This window comes from Coturnix japonica, chromosome 2, assembly GCF_001577835.2.
Source record: "Coturnix japonica isolate 7356 chromosome 2, Coturnix japonica 2.1, whole genome shotgun sequence".
Lineage (NCBI taxonomy): Eukaryota > Metazoa > Chordata > Aves > Galliformes > Phasianidae > Coturnix > Coturnix japonica.
In genome coordinates, this window is record NC_029517.1 from 18,090,852 (window position 1) to 18,115,466 (window position 24,615).

The window sequence follows — 24,615 nt, forward strand, 5'->3', positions numbered from 1 at the left end:
TATTCATTTGTGCTTAGTAAAGCTATTAATGCACTCAGGTACTGTTAGTAAAACAAAAAGATGATGAAATTCCACTCTGCTGAAGTCAGTGGAAGTCCTGTAACTAGAGAGGATGAGATTCAAGTCAAATGTCTGGTGTCTTCACTTCCTTGTGAAGTTCAGTCTCCAACTTCCTATTTGAATATCAACCTACATAAAAGAATTAGATGAAAGAATCTAAAATTAATGGGTTCATAATATAGTATGATCTATTACATTTTGGGTGATCTTAGGCCTAATTCTCAAATGCAAAGTAATACTTTTCACCGTTTTCTCAGAAATGAGTGAGCTGTGTACTCCATAACTGAGTACTGTGAGTGTGTTTTCAGGAAAACAGTTAAACACTAGAACTGATAATGGCTGGGGTTTTTTTTTTTGTTTCCCCTTTCACAAACCCCATGATTCTCCTAGGAGCACCATCAGCTAATCTGGTTGGTCTGTTTCTATTTCCTGTGTGTCTGAGGGGAACTTCATAAAGAGCTTTCACCATGGGCTTTCCTCCTGTCCCTCCCCATCAAAACTTTGAGTGTTTGTACTGTCCACAGTTGACACATCTAATGATCCTAAAAAGTGGTTTATCATTCTGTCTAGATTCGAGATGGTCTTCTTCCACAAGACCCTGTCCTTGGTAAATACTGTAGCACTAGATCTCCACCCCCACTCCAAACCACCGGACCATATGCATGGATTCACTTTCACTCTGATAGTATGGTTACTGATAAAGGCTTTCACATTGTCTATACAACATCAGCTGGTAAGTAAAAATCAACCTTAAAGTTTAGTCTGTGGCCTTTCTAAGACATAGCCAATGGGAGACAGATGTCTGTAATTAACACTTGCAATTTAATAACACAGTGTGTCTTGGATTTGCAGCCATTGCTCAGGGGCAACCTAAACTAAAATAATTAATGTAGTTGTGAATATCTCAGCTTATGTTTTTGCTTTCTTAATACAGCAGATCCAAGTTGTGGAGGAAACTACACTGAAAGTGAAGGTGTTATTGCATCTCCTTTCTGGCCTAACCCTTTTATCAACAGTCGACAATGTATCTACATTATCAGACAACCAGAGGATGAGAAAATATACCTCAACTTTACTCATTTGGAGCTGGAGAGCCACGCTGGTTGTTCACTGAGTTTTATCGAGGTGACTTTTCGTTAGCAGTTAATTTGGAAGGTTGTTTACATGCATTGACAAACCAAGGTATCGTGATTTCTTTCTCAAGGACCACTGCAGAAACAGATTTTAATTAGAGGGTTAAGTATACCAATGTGCTGGGTTTCTCAAACTGTGAGGGAATGAAAGATGAGAGAACAAGGAAATCTTTCTAGCAGGGCTGAGCATCACAGCCAGGAGTGTCCCACCACCTCAGGCAGAAACAGGGTGACTGGTGTCACCCTCAGGCAATGAATTCCTTTCTCTGGGTGATAGCAACAAGCCAAGGCTGGACCAGGCCTTGTGCTGTGGGTGGGAGCTGGAGCCTGGCTCTACTGCAGCCCTGATGGGGAGTGGTTGATGGTCCTGAGAGCTGAACTGCAGCCCTAGGCAAGGTGGGAGATCCTTCGGGTCCCAGCAAGCTCTGGTGGGTTCTTTGGCACCAGCCTGCACCCTCTTCTGTCCTCTGTGCCATGGCCCAGCTCGCCATAACTCAAGGAATCATGAAGAACCTCATCGTACATGGAATGGCTGCCTGATAGTGCCCTCTATACCAAACTGTGGTTGCACTACATGGACATTAACAGACATAAAACATTCAGCCCCAGCCCCTGGTTGATGTAGCTGTCATGGCTAAGCCAGGTGGAGGGAGGAGGGAAGCTTGTGGCCAGTGACGAGGTGCTGGGGGAAACAGCCCAAGGCCCAGCAAGGCCAGGCTTACAGGCAGCTACAACAGCAGCAGCGTGGCACAGTGGGACTGTGCGGTTACGTGGTTTTGTGTTTAATTTCTTTCTGAGTAAGTGAGGCATAGGTCCTGTGAGCTCCCTTTAGTTAATCTGTTTTTGTAAGATTTGTTTTTGTGCTAACGTTGTTTCTGTTCCTCCTCCTTTAACTCGGAGACTTTGCCTGGAATGAAGTGTAATTAATTTTTGTAATGAGAGGAGAAGTGTGTTTAATGAACACAGACAGCTTTTGTTTGTTTGGCCTGGTACTCCTCATGCTAATTGCTGGCAGAACAGCAGCTAAATTCACTACAGCCAGAGAAACAAAACCAGTTCTGTTGGACGCAATCAGTTTGTATTAATTCAGCATTTACCTTGTTTGCTGATCAGTCACAAGCAGTTCAGTTTTCCTCTATTTGTCTGCTTTTCCACTTCTTTGCCTTCCTTCTCACCTACTCAGCTCAGCCATGATTCTTGTGAATCTCTACAAGTTTTGTTTTTTTCAAAGCCCATTTTCCACATCTGCTTTTCTAAAATACTGTTTCACTGGGTGTTATGATGAAATTCGACTGGAGAGATGGATTTTTGCTTTTGGATGCTTAAGCTATGTTAAAAATCACTCTGACAATTATTTTGTCACTTTGAGAAGTAGCATATTATTCCCATCTTTAGTGACTACAGGAAATCACAGCAGCCAGACACTGCTTGCAGACACTTGCTGAGGGAGGGATGTTTAGTCTTTTACTAAGGAAGGAGCAGCCTGGAACAAGGGGTCTGCAATAAGAAACTAGACACAATAAAACTTCTTCTTTAAGACTGTGACAGAGCAGAGATAAGGTGTTAGCCAAGCCAGCTTCTTTTCCTTCATCCTTCTAACTGGCAATATGAGACATTATTCACTTGGTTTAGAGAACCTGTTACTTTTATCACTTGTTTTTGGACTTCATAAACCAAAAAACGTAAGCAGAGACAGGTCAAGAAAAAAGGAAACTCGTGTAAACTATACTCTGTAAACTTCTTTACAAAGGTTTTCTGAGTCCTCCAGCTCAAATTTTGGTTTTTCGTTTACTTCCCCATGAATCCCATATAACTCTCTCACCTTGAACTGAGGTCCCAGGGAAATTTCAAGTGTATTAGTAAGGGAACAGTTTCTCCCCTGGGAAGCTGCTAAACAAGCAGTCCAATCACTGCCTGCTCACCTGTCTATTCACCACTCTAAGGCCTCCCTGCCTTCTTTCTCAGCCCATGAAGTGACGCAGCTGAGGAGGAGAGAAGAGGTGATGAGAGGGAATTTGAGAACCGTTTGTTCCTCACTTGGTCCCTGATAGACAAATAGCAGGGGGCTTGTTTTGGGACCTCGCTTTGTTGGCGCTCCTGTTGGAATGGAATGAGTGCTTCAGAGGGTGTTCAGAGCTCCTTGGCTATACTTCTGCTTGGCCTGATTGCAGTCTTACTCACAGCTTGTGGGTTCTGGTCCTGAAGATTGGAGATGCAAATATCTCTTTCTGTCCTAGTCTCATTGATACTCATGATTCATAAGAGAGTGCACATGATGCAGTCTCCTCTGATTAACAAACTGAATAATGTCAGTGCAGTGGCAGTGCAGAAGGTATAAGCTGAAAGCTTTTATAGCTTTATTATCATTTTTATGCACTGAGCCCTTCAGAAAAAAATGGAACAATGTCAGTATGCCTTTTTACTGCTCATAGACTCAGTTATACTTTTTGTTAGTGATTTTTTTTTCTGGCTGTGTTGATGTATAGGTGTTATGTGATATGGTATTTCTGGAGGAGTGCCATAGCTAGAGCAAAGAAATTACAAATCTTCTTTCCTTTTCCACAGAAGGATTCTAGTGCTGGCAAAATAAAAATAAAAATCATAGTTATCATTGGTGAACAACTTACCTGTCTCCTTCATATGGAAGATGTCACTTATGGAAGCACATGCCCAAACTGTGCCAAAGCTGTGGTTCACTGAGACAGTTTGTTTCCTCCTTGAGACCTGTGATAGTAGTGTCTGTCTTCAGTGCTGATCATTGAGTTTAGGTATCAAGCACCAACACTTTTATGATAGAATCATAGAATCCTTAGAGTTAGAAGGGACCTTTAAAGGTTGTTTAGTCCAAATCTACTGCAACATGCACAGCTAAATTGGGTTGCCCATGGCTTGATCCAGCCTTTTCTTGAAAGTCTCTATTTATGATCTTATGTATTTCTTTTTTTCTTATTGATGATTAGGTTCGAGATGGTGACAGTGAGATGTCTTCTCTGATTACCAGAGCCTGTCAAAGTGCAGTTATATCTCCAATCACTTCTACCAGCAACAGTCTCTGGATCAAGTTCAAGTCTGACACTTCTGTGCAAAGGGCTAGCTTCAGGGCTGTTTACCAAGTTGGTAAGAAGAACTGTTGACTTTCATGGTGAAGTTGTTTGTAATTTGAATGCTTTTAATGATTTTGCTCCTATATTATCCACATACTAGATCTAAGATAAACTTCAAAAGAAAGGAAAGAACAAAATAGTTTGTTTATTCAGTGCTGCTTTTAGAAACAAAAAGACTATGTCTGCAGTAGGTTTGTTGTAGACACTTCTGCTGTATCTGGAAACTTATTCCCTATTGTTTCTATTATTAATATGTTGCTTGCTACTAACGTACCAAAGATAACATAACTCTGGCTAAATATTTGTACTTTGATTATTTCTATCTTTTAGTTCTTAATCTGCCTAAGCATGTGAAAGAAATCTTTACCTAGATAGGCTTGAGCAGGGGTCCTGGGTGAGCCTCATGGGGGTTTGGTAAATTCAAGTGCAAGTCTGAGGTTGTGGTAACCCCTACTATTAGTGCATGCTGGGAGGTGTAAGGATGGTAGAACACAGCCCTGCTGAAAAGAACTTGAGGGTATTGGTGGATAGCAAGTTGGACGTGAACCAGCAATGTGCATCCTGGACTGTATCAAAAGAAGTGTGTTGATCCTGCATGTATGCCCTGTGCTGGTGAGCCCTCACCTGGAGTACTGTATCCAGATGTGGAGTCTTGAGCATAGGAGAGATGTAGACCTGTTGGAGTTCATCTGGAGGAGGACCACAGAAGTCCTCCAAAGGATGAAACATCTCTCCTGTGAGGACAGACTGGAGAAAGGAAGAGGAGCCAGGAAGGTCTGATAGAGCCCTTTCAATATCTAAAGGGGGGCTGTGAGAAAGAAGGGGGCAGAAACTTTTGTGGGATCTGTTGTGATAGATGAGAGGAAATGACTTCAAACTAAGAGGGAAGATCAGACTGGATGTAAGGAAGAGGATTTTTTGTTTGGAGAAGTGGTGAGCACCTTGTGTCCTTCTTCATTGCTGAAGAGTTGGAGGGATCCTTAGAGGCCATCTGGTCCAACTCAAAAGATTTTGTGAAATGAGTCAAATCTCAAAGTATTCACGGTCAGTGTTAAATTGATCTTTTGTACATATACATTTAAGTATATTCTTAATTCTTGCTGGCTGAACCACAGTAGATGCTATGAGAAGACAGGTTTTTAGGTATGGTTTTCTTCTAATGATGATGATATAGTGGTATTTGATAGATATTGCATGATGAGTTTATCAAGACCATCCATCACAACTACTGATTCTTGGCATCTGTTGGCAGCCTGTGGAGGCTCCCTGTCTGGAGAAGGTATTATCCGTTCACCTTACTACCCAAGGATGTTCTCCCAACCAAGGACCTGTGAGTGGATCATCTCCCAGCCAGTGAGCAAAGTGGTGATTCTTAACTTTACCGACTTTGACATTCGAAATACAACAACTTGCAACTCAGACTATGTTGAGGTAAAGAATACTACATGTATAATATGAATAACTCTCAGAAATTCTTAGCTTTGTGCTCGTCCTCATACTCATCTCCACAAAAGCAGAACTTTGTGATTTATTGAGGATGCCTTTTGTACTGTTCTTATGAAGTTATTTGCTTTTACAACTTTAAAACAATTGAACTTTGTATGGAGTATTTTGAATATACTGTTTTTCAGGTCAGAGATGGCAACAGCACAGAATCTCCTCTTTTGGGGAAATATTGTGGTACAGCTGTACCGTCTAGAGTGCAATCTACAAGGAACAATCTCTATATAAAATTCAGCGCATCCTCTCTTACCAACGTTGGCTTCAGAGCTCAGTACTGGCCATTAGATACAGGTAAGAATTTTTTGGTTTTGTGTATAAGGTGTTGGGATTTTACAGATTTTCTTGTATGCTGAAAACAGTGGCCTATCAAATTTTACAAAGGTATAATGAAAGGGAAAAAAAAACCTAAGTGAATCACAGTGTGATATGCGTGAGACAAAATTTTTCATGAAATATCAGAAAAGTAACACATGTTTGAAGTGCCTTGTAGTTAAATTAATATATTATTTAACTTATTTAAAATCTCCACAGTATGTGGCGAGTCTCTCAGTGAATCAGAAGGAACCATTACAAGTCCTGGTTTCCCGGATTTATACCTACATGGTATTAAATGTACCTGGACCATCAATATTCAACCTGGCTACCTTATCCGCCTGACGTTCACTTCATTTAACTTGCCATTTGATAACAGATGCAGAATGGATTATCTTGAAATATATGACAACAGCACTATGCAAAAATTAGGAAGGTGAGTAAGTTCATTAACCCATGGAGCTTAATTACTGTAGAGTGTGTGCTGCTCTGTACACCTTTCCATCTAATTTTCTTCCTTAAATTTTGTGTGTAGTTTAATCACACCACTGAAACATTAATTCTTCTGCTAGCATAGTAAAGGCAATTTCCTTTCCTCAACCACAGAATGAGAACCCCATTTAATAAATGATATGCTGGGATAATAGCTGCCATTGTCCAACTCCATTAACATTTTGATGTATGGGAAATATGTTCAAAAGCATTAATATATCCGTTCTAAGGAAAATACATGATTTGGAATGCTTGCAGAGATGAAAGAAAGATTACTTCAAATAGATTCAATAAAAGGTTGTGTATTCTGTCTCAGCAAGAACTAAACTGAAGTTGTTGTTTTATACAGTTTTATTTTCTCTTCCTCCTGATTCGTGCTGTTTTATTAGGGCAGAAAGGGCTGATGAATCTTTTCTCCTCTCCCACACTTAAGCAGCTCTGATATATACAGGATTTATTTGCTAACCTAGAATTCAAGAACATTTTATCTACTTGAGCACAGAAACTGCAGCTACAGTCTGTGAAGTAGTTGCTGGACATGGCAATATTTGGGAAAATAAGGAGCAATTGACCATCATATTGTAGTAGAGAGCATTTTGCTACCCTGGTCTTTTGTCAGCCACTCTGACTATGTTGTAGGTACAGCATGGACTTTCAGTAAGAACTGGAGAAGTTGATAAACAGTTTCTCCTCTGACTTTGCCTCACGCATTAGATTTGTATTTCTGTACATGAAGAATTCTATTTTAGCCTTGTGATACAGGGTTTGTTTGTGATTTCTGGAATTCAAAGACATTTGTGTATGTGCAGCTGTGCAAACTTCTCATAAAAAATGAATCTACTTCCAGTAATACAGATGCTTCATAGTACTGCTGCTCTATTTGGGTTACTTTTTTTGCTGCAGGTACTGTGGAAGATCAATTCCACCATCTTTTACTAGTGGAGGCAACGTGATGATGTTGTACTTTGTGACCAGCCACAGCATTTCTTCTGAGGGCTTTTCAGCAAATTATATCTCCTTGGATGCATCAAAAGGTAACATGTCAGTATGTCATTATGCAAATGTAAATGTTTTCAGTTGTCACTGTAAGTAACCACAATAAGCAACAGAAACTTTGTGTTAACATAAGGCTGCTTGGTCCCTTCTCTACCTCCTTCTTATATATAGCTACTTGATTCAAAAAGTGTTTTCCTCTTTGGAAATATGTCCTACACAGTAAACAATTTCTGCAAGCAATGCTGCTGTTTTCTTTACAGAGTCAGTAAGAGCTGACATGGTAGAAATGCATGAATTATTTAGGAGAAGTATTTCCTGAATTTGCTCTGTTCACTCAAAGCTGAGTGTGCATGATCTGGGAAGCTTTGCTATTGAGGAAAGTTTAGTTTACCAGAAGGCCACCTGAACATCTCAGGTTCCTTACAAAGTAGTTTAGCTTCTATTCAGGTGCAGTGTTCATTGTGGGCAAAAAGTCACAAAAATATTACTATTGTTCATTAATGGCTCCAGCTTGCTCAGCCTGTCCTTCTAGGAGAGATGTTCCATCCCTTGGATCATTTTTGAGAGCCTCCTCTGGATGGGCTCCAACAGGTCTTAATAGAATCTTTAATAAGAAATGCTGCAAACGTGCTTTCTTCACTCTCAAAGCTAAAATTATGATCTCTAGAAGAAGTGTGCTTTTTTTTTTTTTTTTTTTTTTTTTTCCACTTTACCCACTGTAATTTGCCTGTATGGCAAAGCAGAAAAAAACTACTGAGACTAATAACCTTATCAAAAAGTTGAAACCACAATTTCTCCTCTTTGCAGAAATGTCTTTCCTTTGGCATCAGAACACGCATAGCAATACTATAATTCAGTTGTCATAAATAGTGGTCTGTTAGCATTCATTTTTGATTAAAAATAAAGTGTTGAAGTTGCAGTGGCCTGGGAGAAGACAAATGTGTGTGTGGACTTCACTGTGAGAAGTAATTTCCCGCTCCCATGAAATTATATCAAGTTCAGTTTCCCCACTGTGAGACTTTTAGGTCTGTTATTCATCTTACATATATCTAGTTACACTTATGTAGCAAATTGCTGAAATAATAGCTGAAAGAATTACCAATGCTATGGATTTTTTTTAACACTTGCAGTCTATTTTCCTTTTTCTGCTAAGAAAATATGGTTCTAATAATGTACCTTGCTCAGTAGGAATCCTTCATATTTTTTGAGCTGTATTTCTTTTTAGCAAGCTACAGCGTAACCAATATCAGAAATGGCCAAAGCTGTTCTGGTTCATATTAGAATTTTCAATAGGCTTTTTCCTGGAGTTACTTTACAGACAATGAACTATTGAAGAGATGGACAACATTATCAAAAGAAGGTATTAAAAATAAAAGAATAGGAGGGGGGAAAAAAAGAGGATATGTCTGAGTGCAGAAAACACTTTGTGCAACAAAACTACATTTATTCCCTACGTACCTTACTAAAGGATGTTCTTGTTAGCACTGTTTATCTGTGATTTATTATTTGAGGAGTTGTAGAAAATAAATGCAAAGCTGTACTTCCTTGTTAGAAAGCTTGAACGCAATGAGATATGGGCATGTCTATGATCCATAAAATACAGGCGGTTGTTTTAGCAGTCCGTTAGCTAGTAGCTATGAATAACTCAAAAGGCAGGAAGTCTTCTGTCAAATTTACCCACACACTTCTCAGTTGTCTAAAGTGTCTATTTCCTACTTACACTTCAGTACCTCAGATGCTTATTTCTTGGCTATCTGTCTTTTGAGGTTAGTCATTTGAGTCCCAGATTCTGTGGTTCCACGTACCAGATAGATGATTGTCACAACAGATAAATACTGCAGTAGATCTTTGGGTTTTCTTTTGCATATCTTGAATGACAAAGCCACAGAAAAAAAGTAAAATTACTGAAAAGGCTTAGTTATTACAGAAAATACTGCTCAGGTATTGAAAGATCCAGACATATTTTATTATCCATGACTTCTCACTAATGAACATTATTTATTCATTAAGGAGGCTCCACTTTATCCTTTCTGGCAAGAATGGCAACTTTAACAGAGCTTTTAGCAGGTTGATTTCCTGATACCTTTTTCTTATTTTATCCCTGGTCTTTCTCTGGCTTTGGTGAAAGATATGACTTCTCCTTATCAGCCTGAATTATAAATGATGTGATTTCACAAGAGAGATAACTTGGCTTTGAACAGCTTCATTGTGTGTTGTGTTAGTTGAGAATGAGTTACTGCAGAAGGCAGAGTTAGAGAAAGATGAAGAAAGTATTTTGAGCCTGTAGACTTAAATGTGCACCTGACAGTGATGTATAGATCATAGAATCATTAAGGTTGGAAAAGATCTCAGATCACCTAGTCCAGCCAACTACCTACCTCCCTTATTGCCCACCAAACCATGTCCCTCAGCATTATGCCTTCCTTTTCATTAAACTGTTTCACAGATGGTATCTCTGCCACTTTTGTGGGCAGCCTGTTCCAAATGCCAACAACTCTTTCTATGAAGAAATTGTTCTTAATACCCATCCTGAGTTTTGTATGTCTTTATTAGTAGCCAAATAAAAGTTGACTTATCAATTTGCACCATGCAGTTTAAAGACAGTAATTATTAGGAGGATGTTGTTTGGCTTTTCTCTTTAAGTGAATGGGCAAATGCAAGAATGGAAAGAAATGTTTGACAAATGTGTGCACAGAGTCACAGTATGGCTGAATAAGGCTGGGCTAAAATAGAGAAAGATGTATGTAGCATTACCTAGTGTTTCTGAGAAGTTTGGGTTGAAACATTACAAAGGACCTTTGTATGTGTTCCTGGTAAAAACTAAGCCTGCTGGAATCTGCTAGCAGCAGTAGCTGAAGACCCTGAGGTGCAGATGTGCTTTTCCATTGCCAGTGGTGAGGAACTCGCTTCATGTGAAAGTTCCTCCCTTTTCTATTTTCCTAAACATGCATTATGTTACATAAGAGTGTAATTGTTAGGGATATGAGTTTTCCTTTGGCAGAGTGACATCAAAAGAAAACTGCCTTTTTATATATGAAGCTACAGTTTTTGTTTTTTGGTTTTTTTTTTTTTATTAATTAGACTTGTGGCAACCACTGAATATCTCTTTATGGGAAAGGCATGGATATAATTTTCTGAACTATGCGCGACTGCATAAGTGAGTGGTACAAAAGCTGGCATTTTTCTCCACTGATGGCTATTACAGCAAGTTAATGCCATTTATGGTTTGTTGTTTTTTTTTTTTTCTTCAGACAAGCAAACACGTTCAGGACCAAAATCAAAAAGCAGATTGAATAGTTCACAAAACCTCACTTGCTGCCAAAGCAAGATGTACAATTGTCCAGGACCATTGCTGCTGCCTTTAGATTTTCATGAGCCGCTATAAATGTTTGAGTTTGTATTTATTTCAGGCATACAGTATTCACAATATGAACTTGGATTGTGTTCTAAACTTTGGCACAAATTTCCAAGTTCATTTTTCCTGCTAACCTTGCTAACAGTTGCGCAGTCACACAGGGTCTTTCAGTGACTAGTGAACCCCAAATGCTGCATTAGTGGAGTGACTGCAAAGAAGAAGTGTCAGCTCTCTTGTTGCATGTAGAATATAGCACAAGGATCCATTTACCAGAAAAGAGTTGGCTGACACAAAATGTGGGTTCATTTGTGTTTCCTAATCCTAGTTTACATTTAGATTTATTCTACTGTAGCCAGAAGTCTGATGTTTCGAAGGCAGTCACTCTTCACTATCTGTATTTATCTGCCTTAGATCTTAATGAAGATTACTAAAAATAAACTTACAATTCTTCATAATTCATGCTTTATTCATGAAAACTGAATACAGCACGTAGTTTAAAGCAGCGAACTTTGGATATGATCTTTTGAATGGATTACTGCCAAGAAAGCAAACTTTAGTGAGGGAGGAAACCTTGACATTCTCCCCAGTTCTGTGGGGATTGTTCTTAAAGGGGCTGATAAAAATGATTTGGCTTTCTTGAAGCTAATTTTACCCAAAGGGCCCTTATCTAGTACATCAATTTTAATATTCTTCAGGTTGAAAGATGGTCTCAGTCCCTGAGTGAATAAGAAATAGAGATGTTACAACCCCTTTGTGCATTACATGTTCACAAGTCAGGCATCCATCTTAAAAAAATAAATAGACAGCAATAATTAATTAGAAATAAGTAACCTAATAAATAATACACCTTTTTCAATTTAATTTTAATTGCCTTCTGTCTAACAAGCCTTTAGGAATATTTTGGGTCACATTTCTAAGCCATCTTTCTAACCCTGCAGGCAGGATTATCACAAAGTCTTATGACTAGAGGATCAGGGGTTTGATGATACGTCATAAAGCACCAGGGGTGTGATAGCAGCACTGCATGCATATTATAAGCACAGCCTTTTAAAGGGGCCAAGACTAACATGATTGTTACATTAATATATTACAGAATATTATAACATAACCCAAATTATTAAAATTCCAGGTAAAAAGTTTTAATAGGTAGTGATTTGGGGTGAACTAGTGCAAGACAAATTTCTGACTTGCTAATCACCAAAGCACAACTCAATGGCAGAAAATTATTGGTCTGTTTCTGTGTTATATTTCTTCGTTCGTCTCGTGATAGATCAGGAGCATGCACTGGGCATTCTGCACTTCATTTTAAACATCAGAAAAAGCAGAAGTGTTTTACTAGCTAGAATGGATACAGAACAGTTGGGGAAGTGACCAACCTTAGACATGGAAGGCCTTCGCTTCTGCTTTAGACCTTCCCCTTAACCTGCCATGCATTTCAAAGCACTACTTAAAAGTATTACTACAGTGCAGCTGTGCTATGTTAGAAGACAGGTTTCAGAGCTCTGTGACAACTGATTCAAATTATATTAAAGTTAATATTATGCTCATGTTTGGTTGTATTTTATATTTCATCTGAACCATTTGATAGAATGTCTTATATTTGCAGCCTGTAGGGTCTGAAACAGAGGAATAAAGGAATCAGAATGAAACTGTAGTGATTTCAAATCCAACCTATAATTTAAAGCCTTTTTTTCCCCCCAAGAACTATGGTATGATTCCATTCCTAATTAAATTAATCAAAATATATAATAACAAAAAGAAATAGTGACCTTCCCCCAGTTTTGCTTGAGTTATGTTGGTGGCATGATTGCTCTAAATTCAGTCCCTGAGACACACTATCTCCTAATTTCTATGTATCTGTATTCATGAACAGTTATTAATTCTGGTGCTTGCTGTGTCCCTAAGAGAGTGTTATGTTTTTATGTACTTCGTGCCTCTTGATGTTTTTCTCTGTCCTTCTTCACTTGTTAGGCTAAATAAGTAAAGCTCTTCTAATCTCTCTTGCCTACTGATCTGATTCCTCACCATCTCTGTAACTTCTCTCTTACCTGATCTCATTTGATGATCTCATTTGATTTTCAGGCTTATTCATGTTTATCCAGGTGCTGTGTCAACATCAAGATTCCCAAATGCATGCAATTGTTCTCTCCAAAATAAGTCTCATAAACCATTTTGTAGAAGATGTTTTTACTCATATATGTTATATCTGCACTTTCAAATGCATACACACATATGTAACTGTTCAGATTCTGGCTTTGTATTAGTACATTCTGTTTTCCTCTTTTCGCTTCATAATACCAAGATGCTGCTCCAATGCTTACAGAAGAACCAATGTAATTTATTTAGGCTTTAGGTAGAAGTCATCTGTTCTATAGTCTGATTGTATTATTTTCCAGCTGGTTGTCCCTTATGACCCTGAAAATGGGGAAATAAATTAAAAGCCCTATCTCCCAGATCTGATTGTAATAGAATGCCTGAGAATATAGCATCTCCCTGTAGCTAGAGTCTTCTTTCAGTTTCCTTTTCTGCTTACCTGGGTTTTAGTGCAAAGCTGACTTACCCAGCTGGAACAACTCTGACGTTGCCTGCCTGTAACAGGTTCAGTGTTCTAGTTTAAAAAAAAAATATAAAAATCAAATAGAAGAAATTGCATGAAAAATCTGAATTCTGTTTGAAGTTTATAGTGATAACATTCAACAATGTCATGTACGTGAGATGAATTATAGTGGAAAGGATGTTGGGTTTACACCTATTTTTGGAAATAGGAATCTCCTGTTAATTTAGCACAGATAACAAACTCACTCATACTCGTTTCTGTTCTTTTTGAAGTGTGCTCACACAACTACAATACTGAAACTGGTGTGCTAACGTCTCCAAACTATCCAAATAACTACCCTGTCCAGACTGAGTGCATCTACACCATCACAGTGGGAATAAACAGACAGATTGTGTTGAGCTTCACCAACTTCACTCTGGAAGGAAACTTACGCTGTACGGAGGATTATATAGAAATAAGGCAAGCTGAATTATTTCTATTGTTCTTATTGCCAATAGCTGCAGAAGTTATCCAAATCCACTTAAGCATTTTTGGAAACTATAGCTTTAACTGCAGGCCTGTGCTGTCCAAGTGGAAAAAAGAATTATTGGAGAGTTTAAAATGTTACTTCTCTCCCTGTGCTGCTCCTCTAACCATTTTCCTACCTTGTAAATCCTAGTTCTCAGAGCAAGTAGAGTGTGTGGACTGTACTGCTATACAGCGCGTGTGTTGAGTCCCCCAGAGCAGAAGTAAGAGTCTTATTGCTCGTTTTGTGAGATTTTGTGTTATGTTTATAAAGAGCATCTTTCTATGATGCAGCGGTAGGAACGTGTGCATAATCTGTGCTATTTGGCTCTACTGATATCACTATCAAACTCAGGATGCAGGCATGATGATTCCTTTCAAATTTTGGAGGACTGAGCAGGATAAAGTAATGTTTGCAGGAAGGCTAGGTGCGTGCTTACAACGCAGCTGCACCAAGTGGTAAACTGCTGTGTGAGATTTACACTTTGAAGCGCCAGTACACCTATTTTTCTTTTCCTAAGCCCCTCTGGTTGTTCACACAGTGTGCCATGAGTTTTCATGATCTCAGTGAGCACCATGATTAAATTAATTCTGCACATTACACCAGATATTCTGTATGGATTTTTCCTCTTTAAGCTCTTCTATTTTTTGGAGCAAAACAAAAATCTGCTTTCTGAAACTGCAGAATCGTTTGGGCTAAGATTTTGAATTCCTGTTGAATTAGTTGTTTCCAGATGTACACACAAGGTAGAGAAAGTTATGAAAAACTTCAGGAATTTGTCAATATATTCCAAGTTTTTCTTTTATCTTAAAGCATCAGAATAAGACTAAACTTAACTTAAACAGTTACAGCCTTCATTTTGGGTTGACCTAATTTATGATAGTTGTCTTTTTCTGTTTTTGAGGAGAAAAACTGAGAAAGATTCATGTATTGCAGAGAACTAACTCTGATGTGACTGGGAAGGGCTCAGCAGCATTAATTAGGCTTTCACATATGTCCAGAACATCACCAAGTGTAGCTCAGCACATTGCTAAATGGATTTCCACAAGATGCTTCATCAAACCTGACACCTTTATATGAGGTAGCTAGATCAGTCTTAGTTGAGTACCTATTCTAGTTTCTTGTCCTGAGGTGTCCTCTAGCAAACTGCATTCATTTAACTACGAAAATGTTCGTCTGACCACAGCTGCAAGGGCATAGATGCAAGCCAGAGGAGATTCTGGCACAGTTTTTAACTGCTAGCAACCTGAGAAGGCAGCAAGCTGTTTAATCTGGGAGGCTGACAAGAAATCAGGCCTTCGAGAGTGGCAAGATCTAAAAGAAATTTATCTCAAAAGCCAATATAAACCTTGAAAGCTCTATTGTCTAATTAATTAAATAAATAAATAAATATTAAGATAACACTGGTATATAAGTATAAATATACTTATTATTCTAATGACCTACAAGGATATTTGTGACATGATTGCTTAATATGAAATGGTATTATTTTGACGCGAAGATTAGAACATAACTGATAAGCAGACTGCTGTCATCTTCTTTATTTCCATTGGATATGTGCAGGACAACAAAATGTAGGACGTGCATCCCAATTTTAGTAAAATATCACTGAAAACTGTACTTAATTGAAAGACTAGATGGACTTAATAATCTTGTAGAAACAATTATGACTATGTATTTCAAAATATGCAACGTGAGAGGCCTGAGAGATGGATTCCTATTTATGCAATGGGAAGTAAATATCATTTTTTTAAAATAAGCAATCTTAGATGCTTCTGTACTGGGCTAGGGAGTGTGAAATGAGAATCTGTTTTCCCATCAGATTAGAAGTCTAGCTTTAGTTAAAACAATATTTCAGCAGCATTGAGTACAACTGGAATATTTGAATCTGTCAGTGTATTGACCACTACGCGAACGCGCTGGACATACCCAACAAGCAGGTGCTTGTGGTATGACCTTTTAACATAGGTAGCAGTATTTGATAGCTGTTTTTCCATGGTAGATAAAGGACCAGGATTAGTCTTTCATAGAACTTGAAACAATCCCCAAATCTTTTGCTTTGTTAGCATTTCTCATGCTTTCTCTCCGTGACACAAAGTTTTTCTTTTCTACCATTCTAGAGATGGAGGCTATGAAACTTCTCCTTATCTTGGAAAATACTGTGGTACAGAGCTGCCTCCGGTTATAATATCTCATGGTAACAAGCTGTGGATCAAGTTTGTAAGTGACATATTTGGCACGAGAAAGGGGTTCTCAGCAGAATGGGATGGTACATCAGCAGGTATGAGTATATCGAGTATAAAGCCCTCTTACATATCTTACTTCTTATATTATTAATTTTCCATCTTTTTTTATTTTTTTTGCACATCTTTTTTATCTCCCATCCTTGTATGTCTCTACTAATTACATAGCATATATTCAGGTTGTTCTGATCAATAATATAACTTTCTTAATTTATGGGCTTTGTTCTTCCTTAAAGGGAAGAACGTACTATTCCCTAGGTCTAACGTAGCATCAACTTTCATTTCTGTTTAAGTGAGAATGTAACAGAGAGGTTTTTGTGAAGTGACTATCAAACAAGAGCAGTCCGTACGTTAGATGGTTAATATTTCTAGGTGCTTTGGGCTCTCTTCCACTATTCAACAGTGTTGACTCAATGCAGGTTTTTGGTTTATTGCTTGAGATATTTAGGGCATGTGAAAAAAAGTCAGTAGTGTGAATCTCATGTGCCATGTCTAATTCTCTGGTGTTTTTAATGTTAAATGTTGGCGTGGTTTCTTTGCCACTTTCAGGTTGTGGTGGGACTTTGACAACAAGTTCTGGCATCTTCATGTCTCCCAACTACCCTATGCCATATTATCACAGTTCAGAGTGCTACTGGCTGCTCAGAGGAAGCAGAGGAACCCCATTTGAAATCCAGTTTGAACAATTTCATCTAGAGTATCACCCAAAATGCAACTTTGATTACCTTGCGGTATGTATGCCATGACACTTTGCTCTACAGATGGCAGCTAAATATGATGGATGCAAGGGCAAGAAAAAACAACTGGTCTTGTTTTTCAAATGTTCGTGTGCAAACAGACCCAGAATAGGCAGTGGTGTCTCTGTAGGTGCAACAGGGGAAGAAAAGCTTTTGTGTCTAGGTAGGCCACTTAAATGAGAATATGTCTATATTTATTAAATTAACTATATTTTGGATCAATTACTTAGTAATATTTCCTAGTAAACTACGTAAGACATAACAGTTTCAATAACTCTGTTTTTAATCCCAAATTCCATATTCAAACAGTTAAGTAGACTATTTGAATTATCATTATTGGATTATTTTTATTAGAATTGGAGTGCACTCTTACCCTCTCAATGAGTAAGTCCCTTCAAACTCACCAGTATTTGATTACTAGCTTCCTGTTTTTGCACTGATTTGCTTGCTTTTGAAATGTCTGTCAGGCTTCTTCTGAGGAAAAATAATATTTAAACTCTTGTGAACCTGGAAACCATTCCCCAGGCAGACATTTGGCAGGAGAAATTACTTGGATTTGCCGTGCTATCAGCTTTATAAGAATTCGATAGTTAGCATTGTGTTGTCAAAGCTGAAACAGTTCTAGTATCTCAAATTCTGTAACAAACAGCAAAATCATCAAAATTATGTTTTATGGGGGAACTAACATGCTATTCTGCTTAACTCTAAATTTTATGCTCCTTTCTCTCTTCCTTTTTCTCTTCCCATGAAGATATATGATGGCAACAGCAGCAATGCTAAACAGCTTGGTAAATTCTGTGGGAATCAGATACCACCACTCATCAATTCAAGTGGAGACAGTGTGTACATAAAACTGAGGACAGATAGCAGTCTGCATGGTGGAGGTTTTTTAGCTAAATACAAACAAGGTAAGTAAGCAAAAGACGATGAAAAGAATACTTCTATAGTTTAGCTTTTCACTGAAACATCGTCTTCAAGTCAATGATCTCATTTATTCATGAGCAGAGAACAGAGCATAGAGCCTATTATTGACCCAGATTGCTTAGTCTGCTCCACACACAGAACCCTGAAAACTAAAAACTGCCCGTCAGGGAGATAATTTCATAGCAGCAGGGTCACCGCATCAGCTTTCTTCTATTACTTGTGCCAATGGCACTTTCTGCTCAGGAGTCACTCAGAATACCTAATGTTGAAAGTCCCTAACTGTGTATATTGGACTGTTCTTGTTCACCTGTTTGCTCAGCCTCATGATCTTTCAGCTGAGAAGGCAGAGGAGGCTTCTCTGTCCTTTGGGCTGCTGTGAATGATGATGGCAAAGGATTAGGGAGTTACCCTTAGTGCTCAGGGGTCATTAGGGGTGCTTAGGATGCTTTAGGTGACCGGGAACACTTCAAAACATTTCTTTTCTATATTGTGTGGTAAGGGTCATGCTTTTTTTTTTTGTCGAAGAGTGAGTATAAGGATAGTTCTACCCCAGAAACGTTGGAATAATAACACTTGGCAAAACAAAAAATACAGAGATACATGAGGAATTAAAGTTCTTCTATTTCCAATGATAGCTTTGGATATTTTCCCAATATTTACTTTCCCCATTATGCATTATAGGTTACGTAGTTAGATGTGCTTTAGAAGATAGGGAATTTCTCCTCACACAAAATGAGGAACTCTTTGGTTACTCTAAATATTCCATGTTCAACTACTAGAAATTGCTGTAAATTTTTAGAGATTATTGTCCTCCCTTTGGGCAACAGTAAATGCATTACAAAAAAAACAACAACACAACACCCTATGGCTGTTTACTACATGGCACGCATAATAATTGTAAGGGTGAAAGAGTATTGTCTTCTTAAGTCCTTAAAGATAACACAGGTTAATCTATCATGTAATTTTCAGGCTCCAAAATCAAGTTGACATATTAGAAAAAGGTTTTTCTCTCTCTATAAATGATTAAACAGAAAAAGCACTTACAAAGCATTCAGATACAGAACTTGAGCTTTCAAATATATGATCCACACTTTGCATTCTTATTTAATTCCTGAAGGTGCACGTGCACCAGAGAAAGCTTTCAATAGCTTGCCCAAAAGCTAAAATGTAGAAGGTAATGGTGTAAAATAAGGATGCTTCTATGCCAGATACATTTGTGTGCACATGAAAGAAAGGCAATGATGAATTGGAAAACATTGCAAAGGAAAACTTTGCATCAAATTAACATACAAAAGCACCTTTGTGCCAGATATGTTTCTAATAAAATCTTGATGGCAGGGGGTAACAGCTTTTGCTTATCTTACATTCTTCAAAATCCATTTCATGTTTCTCATCCTGTCCTTTCAAATTAGTTATATGCCTCAGTGTAGCTTTGCAGAAAAGCCCCATTCTAAAGGGCCCTGACCCTCAGCTGTATTCTGGGCATTTTGAACTCTCAAAAACACAGATCTTACTGCTCTGTAGATCAGTTGGAAAGAATAATAATAAAAAAAAAGTGTGGAAGGTAGGTGTATTATTACTTTTGACAGGCAATGGAAGAATCTAGTAATTGAACCTCAGCTATTTCTGTTGTTCAAACACTGCAGATTTGCTGGACAAGGCAAGCAGCCTGTCCTGCTCCCTGCCTCCTGCCCATGTCTTCTCTGTGCACCACTCTGGTCTGCTCCCAGTGCATGGTTTATGCTGTCTCCAGATGACAAATCACCCATATTGACATTTTCTGTCTTTAGTTGAGAGTAGGGCTCAGGAAAACAAGGCTCACTGACCTAGTACCATAGCTGTCATTTCACTTTTTGTCTAGCTTACTTCATATTTTTTTCCTCTGCCTTTCAAGGAAAATTCATTATTCCAGGTGTGTGCCCAGTTCTTTTGCTGGGCTGCTATTGTATGACTTGAAATTAAAATCACAGCTCCTTTTGAAAGCCTTTCATACCCACTTCCTATTCCTGGGGCTAGCATATCCAATATAAGCATTACAGTTTCCATTTGTTGTTTTAGGAATCGGATTATTTATTTCTTTTTTTCTAGTTTGCTGAAATAAATTACTAAGAAATACATCAGGCAAACTTTGAGCACCATTCTACAAAACTGTTTCAAAATGATGGGGGCAAATTGTTAACATTAGTTAAAAAAAAATTAATAATACAAGAATCTATGCAATGGAACTATACATTTGGAACTTAAGGAATCAGGCCCCCCAAAAATCTTTACTACAATACAAAAATTGGTGGATGAGTAAAAAATAGTAATTTCAATTGGTTGTTTGTTTTAAGATGGTGGGCTAAAAAGCACTGCACAAATATAAGTTATCACCTCTTTTTTTTTTTTTTTTTTTTTAGTTTGCCATGAAGTTCTTACTGTTAACCAAAGCTATGGAGTACTGGAAAGTTTAAATTATCCAAATAATTACCCACTGAGGGAGCACTGCAGATGGACTATTCAGGCCACAAAGGGGAATACGCTCAGCTACAGCTTCACAGCCTTTGATGTTGAAGATAGATCTAACTGTGACCGTGACTACTTGAAGGTATGTACTCAGATTCTAGAAACAAGAACATTAAAAAATACTGCAACAAAGATGCATAAGATTGGAGTAAATTTATCCTACTGAACTTTGGCATTAAAAGCCAATTGTTTAGTCCAAATGGTTTCTCCCAGTTTCCTCTGAGCAAGGAGGTAAGCACTGCCAGGGATTAATTCATCCTACCTTGAGACAGATGTCTGCAACAGGGAGGATGCTTCACTATGCGGTTGCCTAGATTTGCTACAGAGGGTCTAAATAGAACCACCTTAGATGAGGTGCCCTGTCCCTGGAGGTGTTCAGGGCCAGGCTGGATTGGGCCCTGAGGAACCTGATCTAGTAAACGTGTATTACTCTGTCACCAAAAGTTTGGTGGCCCTGCCAGGCAGGGTGCTTGGAGCTTCATGATCCTTGAGGTCCCTTCCAACCCGGGTCATTCTGTGATTCTCTGTGATGTGTGCATTATTTTTATGGCTGAAGTAAGATGACAACTCCAACTTCATGTAAAGAAGTGGAAGAAATTCTGAGATGAGTAAATTGATGACAAAACTTTTTTCCTATAAAATTTTTTTTTCTAAGACAAATGAGAAGATATTTCTCTAAGTATTGTATCTTGTACACAAGAAATGGAGTGTAGTCATTATCAGAGGGTTATAATCTGCTTTATAATTTTGGTGTTTGCTGAAATAATCTATTATTCAGATCCTACCCTTGTACAGGATGCCAATGCACAATCCCTATGCTCTACTTAGGTTTTGCACAAGAGGAGTTGTAATGTAGAGACGTGTTAGAGAAGCCTACTTACAGCCAAGGACAGGAAAAGGAAGAGTGCCCGCATTTATGGAGGTATTTAGTACACTGGGGAGTTGCAGAAAGCCAAGCAACAGGCCTAGTGTTGGGCTAACATACTCCCTCTAGACTTCTCTCTCTCCCCATGCTTCCTTATGCCAGTGTTCACAGCTCAAAAAAAATCAGTAATGAACTGGCAAAAAAAAAAAAAGGTGGTGTTCTTCCAGATTTATTCAGGTTTTGGCCAGGAATTGAAAGAAATAATAGACATGCAGAGAAAATAAACAAGGGAGCACTGTATTTGTATTGAGTGCTAGCAGAAGTTGCTTAAACTTTGGCTCAGTTTTGTGAGCGAAAATGAAGTGGAGCCAAGTGGAGAGGGCAGCGCTGGACTCCAGATGCTGAAGCCCTTGATCGGTGAAAGGCAGGAGCCCTGCGCACAGTAGCCAGCCAGAGAAGAGCAACAGACTTGCCAGAAGATGCTATTCTAGATGTAAGGCAAGGCTGGAGGAATAGTGCCAGAGGCAAGGACCTGATCCAAAGCACTTAAAAGAACAGAAATAAAATGTATCAGAGGGAGGGAAGAGACAGAGAGCAGAAGTATTTTTTGTTCTAACAATTCTTCATTGCTTCCAATCAAAGAAAACACAGACTGAAAGAGTTACAAAGAGGAAAACACAAGGGAAAAACAGAGTCATGGAAGAGTGTTAAGAAGGCTTTAATTTGCAATTCATATTGCGTTATTTGCAGAAGTCCTTCTCCAAATGCCATTAAGAAATACTACTTGGAAAAATGCTCTCATTTGGTTCTTGCATGCTGGACAAATATGTGCCATAGTGTTTAAAAAAAAAAAAGAGGACAAGGTTGAAGCAGCCAGGGCACTGAATAGTGTTTGCTCTCACCCTGTATTGAAATAGGGGAGTGTATGGGCAAGGTTGTGGAGTGCTCTGTGGTGTAGGGGGAGAGGGGAAATCATCTGGGATAAATGTGCAGCTCACTTTCTCAACAGTCTGCAGATATTTAGGGCTTCTCTGAAATCCATATAACTGCACTGCAAATTAGAGGGGAAAAAACTGTTAATCAAAACCTCCACTAAACTCATAGCTGTTTGGCTGAGATAAAATTACTTTTCTGCCACATGCTAGTTTTGAAATTTGCTTATTGCAAAGAGGCCTAAGAGGGGAAAGCTCTAATGCTCTGACTAGAACACTGGGGAAACAGAGGCTTAATCCTGTTCCCTGCAGTCCAAGTGGGTAGTGTCTGAACCATGTGCCAGAGCCTTTCAGCTTTTTCTTGGTGGAAATTGGAAGCTTCTGCTCAGGCAGTTTCCTTATTGCTCCACTCACAGAACTGAGTGCTGATCAGGTGCTCTCTTTCCTTAAGGGCTTTTAGGTACCTCTTTTCCCATCCCCCCTCTTCCACACCAGCTGTTCACAATAGGTAGCAACACCGTACCTGTTTCTTAGCTCTATGACTGCCCCAACAGTAACAACCTGGTGAACCATGGCAGGTAGCAGTGACAACAATTGCATATACTTATGAGGAGGCTGGTGATTAGAAGGATGGGGGCAAGCTGTTGTGTTGGATGTGGTGGCAAAGGAATTAAGGGAAAGAAGTGAGTGATACAGGAAGACAAGATGAAATGCTGCAGTGGTGCTATGGCAGAGAGCTGACCTGCCTGAGACTTGGCTGGGTTGGTCCCAGCCTCCACACTGGAAAAGGGCCTGTTCTTCAGCTTTGTGTTTAGTTGTGGCTTATGCTTCTGACCCAAACCCATGTGCACTCTAAGAGTGTTTTGCCTCGTGACTAACTCACTCTGATGCACATAGGAGACATTCATTTGCTGTTTGCTCCCTGGCTTAGTCTACACATGAGTCAGAAATTAAATATGTAGAATAATGATAAAACCAAAAGTTCTGACACACAGATACTCCTTGTGGCTGGCAGTTACCAAAGATGCTATCATCACATAGAGCAAATAACAGTTCACACAATTACTTCACCTTTAAATAAGAGGTGAAGAACAAGATGAGCGTCCAAAAGATGTCTGGTGTTCCAGACTGAAATGCAGTCAGAGCTGTGCAATGAGAAATCAGCTGTGTATTGCATTACCTATTTCCCATACTCCTTTGATCATGGGATGCTTCTTGCAAGCCAGCCTGCTGTTAGCAGCTGTTGGCTAGCATTCCTTAATGGTGAGCAGTGTTTCTTTTTGGCAGAGGGAGCCTTGGTTAAGCTTGGTCCAGGCCTGCATTGCCACTGCTGCAGCACATGTGTGGATTTATGCCTGCACCAGGTAGGAAGGAGCAAGCCCTGTCCTTCCAGCTTGATAGTAATTTTCTGCCCTTGTGCTTAGGTGCCAGAAATTGAGGAGAGAAGCCAACCTGCTGACTTTAGTCATGGTTGCTTAAAGCATTTTCTCAACAACTGAGCAGTGGGCTATATAAGATGGCCTGTCAGAGGATGTTGGCTTATGGCTAGTAATGCTCACAGGATGTCTAACGTTTTGCAAAGAGCCTTATAGTGAAATTTCAATAATAGATGATGAATTGCTTGTGATAAAGGCTTTTGCAGAAGTGGCAACGATAAGCTACAAGGCATGCTGAATAGCAGACTGTTTCCTTGTGATGCTGGACTAACTGTAATTAGATTGGACGCTCTTTAAATTATATTGCATGCTGTGGCTTGGCTTAATAACCTAACATTAGTCTTTCTAGAGGAGTCATCAAGCTGAAGTCAGTGAGATATTGCAGACAATGACACAGAAATGTCATTCCTCCCTCTACACTCACCAGGTTATTAACTGAACAAGCACACATTTAGCCCCTCCATCTTTAATGATGAATTACCTTCTTACTTAGTATGACAGAACATAATCTCCAAAGAAGCAAAGCTATTTTGTAAATAAGATCATAATGTTACTGCCTAAGATCAGAGTTTTGCAGTAGGATTGAAATTTACTCCCTTCTTACTCAAAAAACTAATCTTCCTGTCCGTCAGTGACAACTTCCCTTTAAGTTCTTCTCACAGCATAAAACCTTCCCTGGAAGTCCAGTCTGTTAAGTATCTGCTTTTATAAGCACGGGGGAAACTTTGCACATTCTTTTGTAATATGCCACCAGCCTGATAAGCTGACAGTAAAATGTTGTGAGGCAAGACAAGTTACAGAGATGTCTAATTCTCAGCCCTTTGGCTTGTGTAGCACATTAGGATAGTGGCGAGGATGGAATTACCATTAACCCAAAATAATTATTGTCGAATCAATGTGAAAACACATCTTATGGGAGCAACTGTCTGCTCGATAACCATAGTGGCCTTTTTTTT

At 38.9% G+C, this 24,615-nt stretch overlaps 1 protein-coding gene across 1 annotated transcript in view; it reads left to right on the top strand.

Moving 5' to 3' along the window:
* Window positions 1-24,615, top strand: part of CUBN (cubilin) — a 124,735-nt gene that overhangs the window by 15,955 nt on the left and 84,165 nt on the right. The window contains exons 16-27 of the mRNA XM_015853475.2: window positions 631-793; window positions 995-1,185; window positions 4,154-4,310; window positions 5,550-5,728; window positions 5,929-6,091; window positions 6,332-6,548; window positions 7,508-7,638; window positions 13,785-13,971; window positions 16,138-16,298; window positions 16,810-16,991; window positions 17,749-17,905; window positions 20,321-20,508. Coding sequence (XP_015708961.1) covers window positions 631-793; window positions 995-1,185; window positions 4,154-4,310; window positions 5,550-5,728; window positions 5,929-6,091; window positions 6,332-6,548; window positions 7,508-7,638; window positions 13,785-13,971; window positions 16,138-16,298; window positions 16,810-16,991; window positions 17,749-17,905; window positions 20,321-20,508 — 2,076 coding nt within the window. The remainder of the gene's footprint in view (window positions 1-630; window positions 794-994; window positions 1,186-4,153; window positions 4,311-5,549; window positions 5,729-5,928; window positions 6,092-6,331; window positions 6,549-7,507; window positions 7,639-13,784; window positions 13,972-16,137; window positions 16,299-16,809; window positions 16,992-17,748; window positions 17,906-20,320; window positions 20,509-24,615) is intronic.